This window comes from Macaca nemestrina, chromosome 14 (genome assembly GCF_043159975.1).
Source record: "Macaca nemestrina isolate mMacNem1 chromosome 14, mMacNem.hap1, whole genome shotgun sequence".
Taxonomy (NCBI): domain Eukaryota; kingdom Metazoa; phylum Chordata; class Mammalia; order Primates; family Cercopithecidae; genus Macaca; species Macaca nemestrina.
The window spans coordinates 106788040-106801993 of NC_092138.1; the positions used below are offsets into that span (position 1 = coordinate 106788040).

The window sequence follows — 13954 nt, forward strand, 5'->3', positions numbered from 1 at the left end:
GTGGAGCATAAGGAATTTTTAAAAGACTGAATTTTTAATTCTTCCAAGGTGATACAGCTTCATGACTGAAATGGGGACTTGAATTAATAAAATTAGTTTTAAAAATGAAAACTGCCAGGCACGGTGGCTCACATCTGTAATCCCAGTACTTTGGGAGGCTGAGGCAGGTGGATCACTTGAGGTCAGGAGTTCGAGACCAGCCTGGCCAACATGGTGAAACCCTGTCTCTATTAAAAATACAAAAATTAGCTGGGCATGGTGGTGGATGCCTGTAATCCCAGCTACTCAGGAGGCTGAGGCAGGACAATCGCTCGAACCCGGGAAGCTGAGGTTGCAGTGAGCCCAGATCGCACCACAGAACTCCAGCCTGGGCAACAGAGTGAGACTCCATCACAAAAAAAAAGAAAAAGAAAGAAAGAAAATCATATGGTTAAGCTATTCCCTTCACGGAATCAGTCTATGCTTCATTTTGAGGTAGATTTGTTACTAAAATGTTTCCTGAGCCCTAAACTATGCAATTATACCTGAAGGAAACATCATAGATAAAATATCACAGGAAATCTAATCAATCATCTCTTTTTTTCATCAGCGTTTTAGAAGAAAATAGAGAATACAGAAATTTGGGCACTACAGTGATGGCTGGAAGAGCAAGCAGAACCCATTCCTAGACCTCCAAAATGCTCTCATACACAGATCTAAAAATCCCCAATTCTATGAAATGTAAGGAGGAACTGGAAATAAACAGCTGGGAAGATTATCCATCTTTTTCACATAAAGAATTTAGTTGTGCATTTCTCTCTCAAAATATGAATCTTGAGTATATTTTTAATGAGTTATAAATTGTTTCCAATGCAAACAGTTGTTCAAGCAAGTATCTGTTAGATACATTCTCTGCTAATAATAACAGTACAATTCCAATATGCTATAGCTATTACTCTAACAACTCCCTTAATCACTATTACCAAATTTTTAAAGTAATTTCTCACTCGGGCAGTGAGTGCAGTCACTATTCTGGGTCAAACCACCCACAGAGTATATCTTCAAATCAAATGCCTGGATTTGTTTCCCTGAATACATTACATATTGCTGCCGAGGGAATTGGTTTTAGAAACATTACACCTGCCAGCTGACTTATCAACAGGGCCCATAGAACTGACACCAACTTAAAGGCAAGAATCAGTCCAGAAACAGAAAAATATACTGCTACTGCCATCTGTGGTTTATGCTTGAATAGCTTCTCTGGTGTAAACAAATTGAAGGGTGTAGAGTTTACAATTAGAATCCAAAGACCTCATCATTTAAAGACACTTTTTTAAAGTCAATTCTTAATGTAACAAATTGTATGGTTTATTTAGTATAAGACATAAGAATCTGTAATTCTGTATTTAAGCTTATTATATAATGCTGATAGAGAAACCACAAGCTACCCTGAATGAAAGCTACTCTCCACTGCATAACTTTATTTGTCCCAAACACACACTCCCTAAAGAAACTCAAAACATTTGAAACCCTCCCGTGAATTTATAATTAGAATCATTTCTCTTTTGAAATCGTGACTATCAATATTAAAACAGCCCCCGAAATTTTTAAAGCAAAAAAATTTTAGGAAATCCAGGAATTTTCTATTTAGACATAAGAATTTGGCCAGTTTGCTTCTGTCAAGATAAACATTTGGGAATTCAATTATTCCTATAATTTTTTTAAGAACAAAAATTCCAAAATGCAAATGAGGTTTCAAAGTAGGCTATTTTCACAACATATTTTCTCTCAGTTTGCTTTCTCAAATGACAACCACTGTAGTAGCCTGGGGATCAAAAGATTTGGTGCAGCTGGGGGTGGGGAAAAAAGCAATTCAGCTCCCCAGCAGCCAGCTGAGGAAATCCTGGTCCGCTCCCAAACGAAATCACTGTTAATTAGAATTACCAGGTTACACTAGTAAATAACTGTAACCAATGAAAAAATCTGGGTTTTCTGAGAAGCTTCTCTACAAAGGCTGCTGTTTAATAGCAGGTAACAAAGAATGAAGAACGAAATACCATAGGAAATGTTTTATTCTTTCAAATTATGCTCTCCTCTTTTTCCTGTGGTTATTTCTCCACCATACTGAAAAACAGGTTAGACATCTCACAATGGTTTTCTTCTGATTTTCCATTACCTACTAAGGGTGTTACAGTCTAACACCCTTGTCTTTTTCTTAAAGACAAGCCATGTTGGAAAACAAGCAATAAACAAAAGACTGGGCTGAATTCTAGAAATCTGTATATCAAAGTTACATCTAGAGATTTTTTTTAAATTTAAGCTCAGCTGAATCTGAAACTTTAGCTCTAGAAAGCTCAATACCCAAGACAGAATTACCTGCTCAGTACCAAACCACTTTCTTGCTGATTTTTAATAATTCTGGTATTTCCGAACCCTAGTTATCAAAGGCATCCATAAACCCTTAAGAAATTACCTGAGCCAGGAAAAAACTATAATTAAAAAGTTAAGGCTGATCTTAAAGAAGAAGTGTGTGAAAGAAAACATTTTCCTTCACAACTTAATTGGTTTTGGAAATGCTCTCAAAGTATTACAAAGAGTTGGGTATATCAGATCACTACTTATGGGGGCAGATTAGATAGCTACCTTCTGTTAAAAATCATTTCAAGCACATTTATCCTTTACTGAAATACAAACGTGTTTATCTGTTGATTCAGAATTTTGATTTTTCTAATTCTGACCTTTTTCACACATTACTAGAATCTGTTTTTACACATGAAATAAGGCACTTTTACTGTCCTACTTAAAAAAAATAGACTGAACCAACAATGTAAAATTTACTCTAAAACACATCTTCTCAAGTGTCACTTTCAACTTAATTATTATGCATGGAAAAAATACTGAACAGAAAAGTGTCATTAATTTGGCTATAAACCAAAAATAAACTTAAGAAGCAAAAATTATGACCAGCCCCAAAGATTTCGATGAATTTGCTGACAATGAAGTCTCCTAATATGGGAGAATCTAACCTGGCTTTATGCAATTCTTAAGTCAGAAGTTGCCATCTGAACAGTTCATTAACAGACCAATTTTTCAACACAACCAGTAAATAATATCTACCCAATTATAAAAGCAAAGTGGTAAGTCTTCCTACTAACACAGATGAAACTAACACAGCTCCAAGCTCCAAAACATGCAAGCATCATTAGCAATTTAAAGCCAACTTGCACAACAAACGCTAGGGGTGGTATAAGAAACTTCCTTTACCAATGTTACAGCAACAGTTGGCATTTCCACCTAACATCCTCTACTATTCTAAAATGTGGTATTTTAATCTAAACTCTATTTTCCACCTTTGCCCCAAAACCCTAGGAAAAAAGTAGGGAATGAGAAACAAGGAAATTCTAAATAAAATATGGAAATGCATAATTTGGATATATTTTTGGAAATTTACCAGCAGTTTTTTTTTTCATTAGTTCCTCATCCAGCTCCCTTTCATGTGCTAACACATGTGCCTTGCATAGACCTTTTTGCCACAGAAATGAGAATGAATTATAGATTAGGAATCATGTCATCATATTTTGGTTACATGAATCAGAACTGCTGACAGATTTGGTGGCTTGTACACTAGAGATTGTAAATGTGGTCATCTCCCACCTCAGCTATGCAAAATCACCACTTGAATTTGCTCACTGTTGCCTTTCTTCTACCCTAGCCATCTTTGGAGGTCACAGAAGCTACCAAAAAAAAAAAAAAAAAAAGCAAAACCTGCATGCTGTAGGTACTAAGAAACAACAGTACTACAGCATGGTTTTTGTTTTCATTTTTGTTTTTGTTTTTCTAACGGGAGTAGGAAAAAATTCTGGGGCAACTCAGAATTAACTTAATTTTTAAAATCACAGAACCGAAAAGTTAAATCACCATGGGAAACAGTTGCCAATTTATTTTCCCGCATAAACATTTGGACGGCATGGTTACAGCAGGAGAAAAAGGAATCCTGCTATTTGGTGAACTTCTCCCCATTTCCTCTAAAGTGTAATTACACAAAATATGCTTTTAATTACTTATAATGGCTTATAACCTTCCTTTGCCTTCCTTTGCTTTAAATATTTAAAAGTCTATTCCCTCATTCTCTTAAAATGAACAAATGCAATATTCAGCATACACTTCCTCAAATCATTCATCTTCCTTTGAAATCCCAAAAGGGAGCAGTCCTCTATTACAACTAAATGAGTTCATGTTTGTTATGAAAACCTACAAGCAACAACTGAAAGTAGCGCAGTCAGCACAGGGAATTCCTGGAAAGGATGATGGTGCATTAAAAGGCTAGAAAGAAACTCTATTCTGACAGAATAAAAATCATTCAAAGGACTGTAAATTCGGCATCAATGGCGTTTCCGGTAGGAAAACATTTCTAAAATGCCACCTCCAGTTTATTTCTTCATGACAGAGACCAAAAGACCCCCTATCTATATAGTCGTCTCTTGAAAATAGTTCGTACAAAATAGAAATCAGCCACTATGATTAAAAAAGAGATAATTACTTTCTACTCAGAACAAGCAGTTTCATATATTTTTGGAAAAAAAATATTAATTAGGAAGCAAAAGAGAAAAAATGTGCCCATTGTTCCAAAAGCAAACTTAAAAAAAATTTTGACAATTCTTCTGTGAGCATGTTAACTTCCTAAGTGCTAACGAACATAAATTGTAAAACACTGCACAATGCTAGCTTTTACACTGAAAAATATTCCACAACGGTCTAGCTTCTCGTGTATTTTAAGCCCATCAAGCTGCCAGAAGTTCCCATTGCATTTTCAGCAAAAAGAAAACATCTGTACCACTAACTTAGACTAATGTAAAATATTAAAGCCACCTTAGCCTAAATGGATTGCTCGATAACATTCTTTCAAATGGTTCTGACCAATTGAGGAAATGAGACTATGAGTGGGAAATCTGATTAAGAGTTAAAATTACCATTGAGTTCTTTAAAATGTACTAATGAATAATTAATAACAAATGCAGTTCTTAGGTTTCTCTTACAACACTATTACTCTCAAGTAGAACTGAAAGCAATATTGCAGTAAATATTGAATTGCAGTAAAATCCGTCATCTACATTATATGCACAGGTGGGTACAGGAAGTATTCACACATAGGAAGGCATCACAGAAATATACACGCTAACATGGGATATAAGATAGGTTGGGGCTTGGATTCAAAAACACCAGCATGGGAAATTTTAGATCAGGATTTACAACACTCACAAATTAATACCAAACCAAATCTCCACACAAACTAGCTTAAAAAGTCAAAGGCATTAAAGAAATCCTTTGTTCCTATGATACCGTCTCCTACACTAACTGGATTCCAGCTTTCCCCTTTGTGACACGGAATTTTATTGATCTCAAACATGGTCACATTCAGAAATTAGTTGCCAACGACAGCCCACGGAACAGCCAGCCACCTAGACATCACACATCACACACAAATTAAAAAAAAAAAAAAAAAAAAAAAAAAAAGAGCTTTGAAAACACATCACTATTTTTAAGATCAGCAATATCAAGTGAAGTTAACCAAGCTCTCTTCTACACGGACTTTTCCCTTTAGTAAAAACACCAGATCTCCTGAACTAACAAAATGTTTGACGAGTTGATAAACGTATGAAGGCACAGATCCAACCCACGATTTCCACCCTCTGTAGCTACTCACTCATTCAACAATTGAGCGCCTAAGTGACCTATTTTCAGGTTACTTTCCTCACACCTGCCAGGTCACTGTCCTGATTGAGAAACCTCTTGGTGAAGCAGTTAATTTTTAGTGCCTCCTAACTGTCCCGGGTGTTTGCATTCAATTTGAAATCTGTTACTTGTTAGACACTGTTCGGTCCTAGATCTTTCAGAGAATTGCGAGTTTATGGCGCAGCGAGGGGAGGAGGTACGGATCTCTGAGAGCCTCCCTTTATTCGGAAATGAGGAGATGTGAAAGGTGGAAAACAGGGCAAATAAATAAATAAATCGGGTTTGCCGCCGGAGCGTTTGCCGGCCGGTGCGAGCACCCTTTGTAATGCAGGCCTCCCGGGGCGATCGCCTGCGCTAATTGCTCCAGGGCGCTTTCCAAGTTCAAAAGTTCACCTTTTACGACCTCACAAAAGCTCCTAACACGTTACCAATAAAAACATTCCGCGGCAAACACCGAGGGGGGAAATATCAAACAGATACAAATAAAACACCCCGCAGGGGGAGGGAGCGAAGGGGAGGAGGGTGAGGAAGCCCCGAGGAACCTGAGGAGCTGGCCCGGGCGAGGGGGCAAGGGACCCCGAGCGGTAGGAAGGGCCGGGCCAGGTGAGGGATTCTCAGCGCCCAGGGTCCCGCATCGGGACAAGGAAGAGGAGAACTGAGGCTAAGAGGTGGGGACCGAGACCTGCCGGGCAGAAGCCGGGAGGAGGCAGGTGTCCGGGGCCCCGGGGCGTGCTGGAGCCCTCGGCCAGGGAAAGCCGCTGCCTGGCGGAGAGGGGGGCTGAGCAGGGGCCGTGACCGGCCAGAGAGCGCGGGGCGTTGGGGAAGGTGAGGCGCAGGGGAAGCAGGAGGCGCGAAGGGGTCCGAAAAAGGAAACGACTGGGGGATGTCTAGCGAACGGGGGTTCAGAAGAGATGGGGGGCTCGCAGTATTCAAGGGAGAACGCGCGAGGCTGCAGAGGAGGAAAACACTCTAGAAAGCTGAGCGGTACAAGGGTGCTGTGGAGTCGGGTCGACAGGGCAAGAAGGGAGCGTCCTCGGTGGGAGGAGGAACCCCTGTGGGGGAAAAGAGAGGCTCTGCGCGAAGGGGACTCTAGTGAGAGGGGATGCCCCCACTGACGGACCGCGGAGGGGGACTTCCAAGCTAAGGGGCCCGGGGGGAAGGGAGGGTTCGGTGCTGGGAAGACAGGGGGAGGGGACCCGGGGGGAGGAGGGAGGATTGGTGCTGAGGGAACGGGGGGAGGGGAGGCCTGTGCAGAAGGGACGGGGGGAGGGGGAAATGAAGCTCGGTGCCCAGGGACCCGGGCAGGGGGAGGGTCCGCGCGGAAGGGAACGGGGACGGAGGAGGAGGGTCCACCCTGAGCGAGACGGGGGAGGAGAAGGAGGGTCCGCGCCGAGGGGGACCGGGGTGAAGGTCCACGCTAAGGGGCCGCGGAGTCGCTGCGGCTTCCCGGGGCGAGGGTTGGCTGAGAGCAGGGGGATCCCTGGAGGAGGCTCAGGAGGCCGGTTCCTGCCTGGCCCGGGCGTAGCAGGCCCCTCACCCACCGTTGCGCGGCGGCGGAGGGAGCGCGGCGGGCGGCTCTAGGAACCCCGCCGAGCCCCCGCCGCCTCCCCCTCCGCTAGGCGGCCGTTCGTCCCGCTCCATGCGGTGGTGCCTAGGGTCCGCGCCGGGTTTGCTGCTCCGCCATGACCGGCGTCCTAGTCGCCGTGGTCGTCGTCCGCCGAGGGGAGGAGGCTGTCAGGAGCCCGCGGGCTCCCGGCCGCGGCGCTCTCTGGGCCCCTAGCAGCCCGGCTCGCGCCGCTCCGCGCCCCTCCGCGCCGCGCCCCCTCAGCACTGGCCAGCTCCCTCCCCTGACGTCACACGCCGCTGCCGCGCACGGCCCTGCGGGGCACGCTGGGAGTTGGAGTCCGCTCAGCGAGGCCGGCCACGCCGACCGCACCAACTGAAGGGGTGGAAGGAGGGATAAGAAGCACTGAGAAGGGAAAGCTAAAGTCTGTCAATATCAAGAACCATGACAAAGCGTTTGATGTCTACGTAGTAAGCGGATACTTCCGGGACTTCTCTTGATTGTGATTTATACCTGATCAAAGTTCCCTAAGAGTCCTCGTAACCCCCCACTCCAACAATGAGTCTTTCCAAGGAGGCGGATCGCGAGGCAGCCGGGTGAGCACGTGCAACGAAGCCCAACCCTGTGGGCGGGGCGCTGGAGGCGGGGCTTTAAGGTACTCACGAGGGCCTCTCCCTGCCGCTGCAGGACAAATTGGACCGGAGATTAAAGGACCGGAGTTTAACTTGAGGTGACCGCGTTCGTATGCAAATAGAATCTATAAAACTCTTCTTTCCGGGGTAGTCTTTAAAGCCTTTTTACCTCCGGGTGGGCGGGAAAGACCAAAGTTTCCCCTCCTCCCCTTTCATTTTCCTCCTGCCCATAGAACAGATGGGCAAACTAAGCTTCGGGCCATTGGAGCTATTAAGGAAAGCCCTAGGCTCTTGACTCCAGGTGTCTTGAAACCTTCCGTTTAAGAGAGATCTCTTACCCAGTCTTGTTCGCCTTCCCCTTTCCTCAGTTTCCCTATCTCTAAAAGGGGGTTGGAATAAGGACAGGATCCAGTTGGAAGATCGTAAACCCCTGCCCCTCCCACCTCAGTTTCCCGAAGCTTTCCGGAAGCAAAATCCTGGATTTTTGCAGCTGCTCCGCGGCCCCCGGCCGAATCCGCCCGCTGCGGCCACCAGGTGGCGCGCGGCCACCGGTCACTGGGCCCGCCGGGGTGTCCGCCTTCGGCGACCCCTTCGGAAAAGGACTTCGCTGCTGTCGCCCAGGGTCTAAGGCCTACCTGGCCCGCTTGAAGACAAAGAATGAGAACGTTGGTGCTTTGCCCGCCTCTGCTCTGCCGGATTATGCTGCAGCTTCCTCGGTGGCCCCTCCTTCGCCCTCTCCTGCTCCACCCGCCCCACCAATCCCTTAGCTCTTTTGTGTCATTTTTGCTTAATTTTAAGTCCTCGTCCTGGCATTCGCATCCCTGCTTGACCTGACCTTTGCCCACGTTTCCCACCACACCCCTTCCCTCACCTGCTACGAAAGTTGCAACGCTTCTCTGCACTTGGGGGCACCTGGACCTTATCAACACTGGTGAAACTATTTCATATGTAATCTGGGAGACTTACATTAACACTCTGTCGTCTAAACCTCGTACCCGCTCTCTGAGGGAGCAACAATATTGTCCCTATCCAGCAATTCTGGTGATGAAGTCCACCAGAAGTGATGGGGATTCCAGCTCCATTCTGTCACATACCAGAACCTTAATCCCTGGCTCCTTCAAGCTGGAACGCAGCTGAGTTCACCAGACCCACTCCCACACTCTTATGCATCTTTCAAGATCCTGTTCAAATGTTTCTTCAGTGGCATCTTCCTTAATACCTTCCACCGAGGGACAACTAGATCCCCTCTGCTAGGTAGCAGTGTTTCGGAGCTAAACCCTGTGACTGAGAGAGGACAGCCTGCCATTCCCTCAGCTATGGGTTCTAAAATATGTTAGGACCTTGCTGGGCGCAGTGGCTCACACCTGTAATCCCAGCACTTTGGGAGACTGAGGCGGGCGGATCACCTGAGGTCGGGAGTTTGAGACCAGCCTGACCAACATGGAGAAAACCCGTCGCTACTAAAAATACAAAATTAGCCAGGCGTGGTGGCGCATGCCAGTAATCCCAGCTACTCGGGAGGCTGAGGCAGGAGAATCGTTTGAACCTGGGAGGCGGAGATTGTGGTGAGCCGAGATCGCGCCATGGCGCTCCAGCCTGGGCAACAAGAGCAAAACTCCGTTTCAAAAAAAAAAGTCAGGACCATCTGGCCCTTCTCGGGACTCTACCTTTTTGTCACAGGTTCTGGTGGTAGTGAGTTCTCTGTCCCTGGAGATGCCATCAGAGCCTAAGTGGCACTGCAGAAACATGCAGCCCTAGGATTTTGGTAGTTGATGAAGATTCTAAGTCAACCCTCTTAGATGGGCAGAAGAGTTCAGCCAAATGCTCAGCCCCTGGAAACAACTCCAGTCCTTCAGACTACAGCTCTGTTGTCCCTTCCTTCCACAAACCTTCCCACACCTCCCTGACTAGTCACATCCCTTTATTCTCACTCATAACCCCAACTGCTGAGTACTGGCACATAGTAGGCTCTCAATAATTACTGACTGGGTGGAAGAATGGATAAAAACAACTAACCCTAAGCGAGTGACTTCTGAGCCTCTATTTCCTGTCTTCTAAGAGGGGATGGGTAATAATGATAGTTGCTACCTAGCAGGAATGCTGTGAGAATTAAACGATGCGTGCAAAGCAGTGAAAGGTCTGGCCTAATAAATGGAACCCGTGTTCTGAATCTCAGACGCATGTCTTCTGAAAGTGCTTCTGGGAAGAGTCAAATACCACAAAACTGAGAAAAGCAAGGGAAATGACTGCTAGAGACTGCAGCCACTGTCCCTAAGCATAGAGGGCTCTATGAACTAAGGGCTCTATGACTCACTATGAGTCCAGCACCTACTATGGGGCCTTTTATCTAATTTCTCTACGTTTCTTCCAACAATCCTAAGAAATCAGTACTTTCCCCCCAGTTTAGAAATGTGGGGACAGGCTCAGAAAGATGAAACAGACTCTGCTACCACCTGCAGGACTAAAGACAAAAGATCTGGAAAGCAATGTGTCCAAGGATAAGGAGGGATCTTAGTGGGTGTGGTTCTGAGGCCAGAGGCAGCAGACAGACGGAACCAGACAGGGATACAGCTAAGAACGAGGCAGGCATGGCAGGGTGTGGTGGCTCACATCTGTAATCCTAGCACTTTGGGAGGCAGAGGCAGGGCAGATTGAGCTCAGTCGGGAGGATGATTAGAAGTGGGACTAGGTGGAGAGGAAGGCTTTCGGGTGGAAGGAACAGCATGTGCCAAGGTCCCAAGGCCAGATCAGGGCTTGGCCCATTTGAGCAGCTGGGAGAATCCGTGGTGACCAGAGCCCACCGAGGGAGAGAAGGGTGAAGAGGAGGCAGCCAGAGATCATCAGGTCATGCGGGGGGAACAGCCAGCAGGGGGCAGAGTTCCTCCAGTGACAGCAGCCTGGCTCTTCCTTGTCCTCCCTAGAGTCAGAGCCAGGCTGCATTCATTGAGAAAGGGCTGGGGTAGGGAATCCCCCCTGCCTGCTTCAATTTCTTTTAAGTACACTCCGTCCAGTTTTTGAATAGATAGGACACACACATTGCAAAATCCACAGGATGCAAAGAAGTATTCAATGAAAATTCGTACTCCCTGGATCTCCTTAGAACCACCATGCTGATTTTTTTCGATACTATGTCCATAAGAACATATACAATTTTTGCTTTTTACACTAATCTAGCCCCGGTTTTGATGCCTCCCAGGGGATCTCTAGTTATAAAAGAAGCTTATTTGTGGCTGGGCACGGTGGCTAACGCCTGTAATCCCAGCACTTTGGGAGGCCGAGGCAGGCAGATCACGAGGTCAGGAGTTTGAGACCAGCTTGGCCAACATAGTGAAACCCCATCTCTACTAAAAACACAAAAAATTAGCTGGGCACGGTGGCGGGCACCTGTAATCCCAGCTACTTGGGCAGCTGAGGCAGGAGAATCGCTTGAAGCCAGGAGGCGGACGTTGCAGCGAGCTGAGATCACACCACCGCACTCCAGCCCAGGCGACAGTGTTAGACTCCCTCTCAAGAAAAAAAAAGGAAGAAGCAGCAGCAGCTTATTTGTACTGAGTGTGTGCTTCGCACAGGGTTCTTTAATTCAGCTGAGGATTGTGGAGCACCATACCTTGTGCCAGATCAGTGATTCTCAAACCCTAAACCCCCTGGAGGGTTTGTTAAAACACAGATTGCTGGGCTCCACCCTCAGAGTTTCTGATTTTGTAAGTCTGTAGTGGAGCCTGAGAATTTGCATTTTTTTCTTTTTTCTTTTCTTTTTTTTTCTTTGAGAAAGTCTCGCTCTGTCACCCAGGCTGGAGTACAGTGTCACGATCTCAGCTCACTGCAGCCTCTGCCTCCTGGGTTCAAGAGATTTTTGTGCCTCAGCCTCCCGAGTAGCCGGGACTACAGGCATGTGCCACCACGCCCGGCTAAGTTTTGTTTTTTGGTTTTGTTTGTTTGTTTGTTTTTGAGACAGAGTCTCACTCTGTTGCCCAAGCTGGTGTGCAGTGGTGCCGTCTCCGCTCCCTGCAACCTCTGCCTCCCCGGTTCAAGCGATTCTCCTGCCCCAGCCTCCCGAGTTACACGCACATACCACCACACCAGCCTATTTTTTGTATTTTTAGTAGAGGCGGGTTTTCACCCTGTTGCCCAGGCTAGGAGAGTTTGCATTTTTAACAGGTTATCTGATGATGCGGAGGCTGAGACCAAGGACCACACTTTGAGAACAACTGAGTTCGATGTTCATGGGGAGAAACTAAGAATATGCCCTGAGAAGACATGCTCCAACACAAGGAAACATACATGCCAACAACAAAGACAGTCCCATTGAGCGATAAATTATATGAAGAGAATGAGACCAAGCATGGTGGTTCACACTTGTAATCCCAACACTTTGAGAGACTGGGGTGGCTGGATGGCTTGAGTCTGGGAGTTTGAGACCAGCCTGGGCAACATAGGAGACCCCATCTCTATGATAAATACAGGAATTAACCAACGTGGTGACACATGCCCATAGTCCTAGTTACTCAGAAGGCTGAGGGAGGAGGATAGCTTAAGTTGGAGAGTTGAGGCTGCAGTGAGCTGTATTCACAACACTGCACTCCAGCCTGGGTGGCAGAGGAAGACCCAGTCAAAAAAAAAAAAGGAAATGCTGGCTGCAGTGGCTCATGCCTGTAATCACAGCACTTTCAGAGGCCAAGGTGGGAGGACTGCTTGAGCCCAGGAGTTCGGGACCAGTCTAGGCAACAGAGTGAGACCCCGTCTCTTCAAAAAAAAAAAAAAAAATCTTTAAATTAGCCAGGTGTGGTGGTGCACACCTGTAGTTTCGGCTACTCAGGAGGCTGAGGTGGGAGGATCACTTGAGCCAGGAAGGTCGAGGCTGTAGTGACCTGGGATCGAGCCACTGCACTCCAGCCTGGGCAACAGAGTGAGACCGTATTTTTAAAAAATTTTTTTAAATTTAAAAGTAGGAAGCTACTGGAGTTTGGGAGCCGACAGGAGGGATTCCAGAGGGAAGGAGAAATGAAAGATGGAAGATAAGTTTTGGGTGCTGAGCCTTGGGAAGGCTTACAGCAGTCAGGTCCCTGTCCAGAAGTGGGTGGCATCGGATAACGCAAGGGCTCACGTGCCCTGGGAACATCTGTCTTTCATGCGAACTTTACAAACACTCCAAAAGGAAAGCACGAGTCCCCCATCTTACAGGTGAGGAAACTGAGGCACACAGAGATGAAGGGACACGCCCAAGGCCCTACGGCTCACAGGACAGGACCTGCGTCCGTGCGAGGAACCCATGCGCCTCGCCCTGGCCCCGTTGCTCCTGCGGGCTGCGAGCGAGACCCACCCTGGCGCGCGGGCAGGGATGCCCTTGGGAGAGCCGCCCGACCACCGGGAGGCCCCGCGGACGGCGGGCGGGGCGGGGCGGGGTGCCCCCTCCGCCCTAGCTCCGCCCCCAGCGGCGCTGGAAGGGGCGCGAGGCGGGCAGCAGGGTGCAGGCGCGGGGCGCGGGGCAGGCAGAGCGGGCTACGGCGCGGAGCTCTCAGTGCAGCCCGCGCTTCCTGGCGTCCGTGCCTGGCCGCCTGTGCCCGCCGTGCCCGTGGCGCCATGGCCGCGGCCGCTCTCCCGCTCCGGCCGCTGCTCCTGCTGCTGCTGCTGCTGCTGAGCGGCCGCCCCGCGCGCGCCGACAGTAAGGTAAGCGAGCCCCTCGGACCGGCGCGGCTCGGCGGGGAGCTGGGCGCGAGGGGGCGCTGTGGTGGGGGTGCAGCCCGGGAGGGAGCCTGGGGCCAGGGCGGAGGAACCGAACTTGGGACTTCTCAGCACTGAAGCCGCAGGGGCAGGGGCCGCGAGAGAGGAGAGCGTAGGGGAAGAAGCGCTGGAGATGTAGGGATGCTCGGGACCCGGGGCCTGAGGAAGGGGCGCTGGGACAGGGTCCGAGTTCCGGAGGGGTCGGGGGATTCCCCGGAGTGCTGGCCAGGCTCGGGGTTCGTAGGGGAAGCTCCTGGCAACTCTTACCCAGCGACTCCCAGGCTTGCAGCAAGCCATGGGCCACGGCTTTCACGGTCCGCTGGGG

General features: G+C 48.0%; 2 protein-coding genes across 7 annotated transcripts in view; one reads left to right on the plus strand and one right to left on the minus strand.

Moving 5' to 3' along the window:
* LOC105463909 (nuclear receptor subfamily 6 group A member 1) overlaps positions 1–7510 on the minus strand; it is a 259220-nt gene extending 251710 nt beyond the window's left edge. For 3 of the 6 annotated variants that reach the window (XM_011711331.3, XM_011711330.3, XM_071078320.1), the window contains exon 1: positions 7254–7505. In XM_011711331.3, the coding sequence (XP_011709633.1) occupies positions 7254–7353 (100 nt within the window). In that variant the 5' untranslated portion in view covers positions 7354–7505. Of the gene's footprint in view, positions 1–7253 lie in introns of all 6 variants that reach the window. The other 3 variants (XM_071078319.1, XM_071078318.1, XM_071078321.1) reach the window with 3 other exon arrangements.
* A 5845-nt stretch (positions 7511–13355) lies between these two features.
* LOC105463910 (olfactomedin like 2A) overlaps positions 13356–13954 on the plus strand; it is a 38344-nt gene continuing 37745 nt past the window's right edge. The window contains exon 1 of the mRNA XM_011711335.2: positions 13356–13575. Within this exon, the coding sequence (XP_011709637.2) occupies positions 13489–13575 (87 nt within the window). The 5' untranslated portion in view covers positions 13356–13488. The remainder of the gene's footprint in view (positions 13576–13954) is intronic.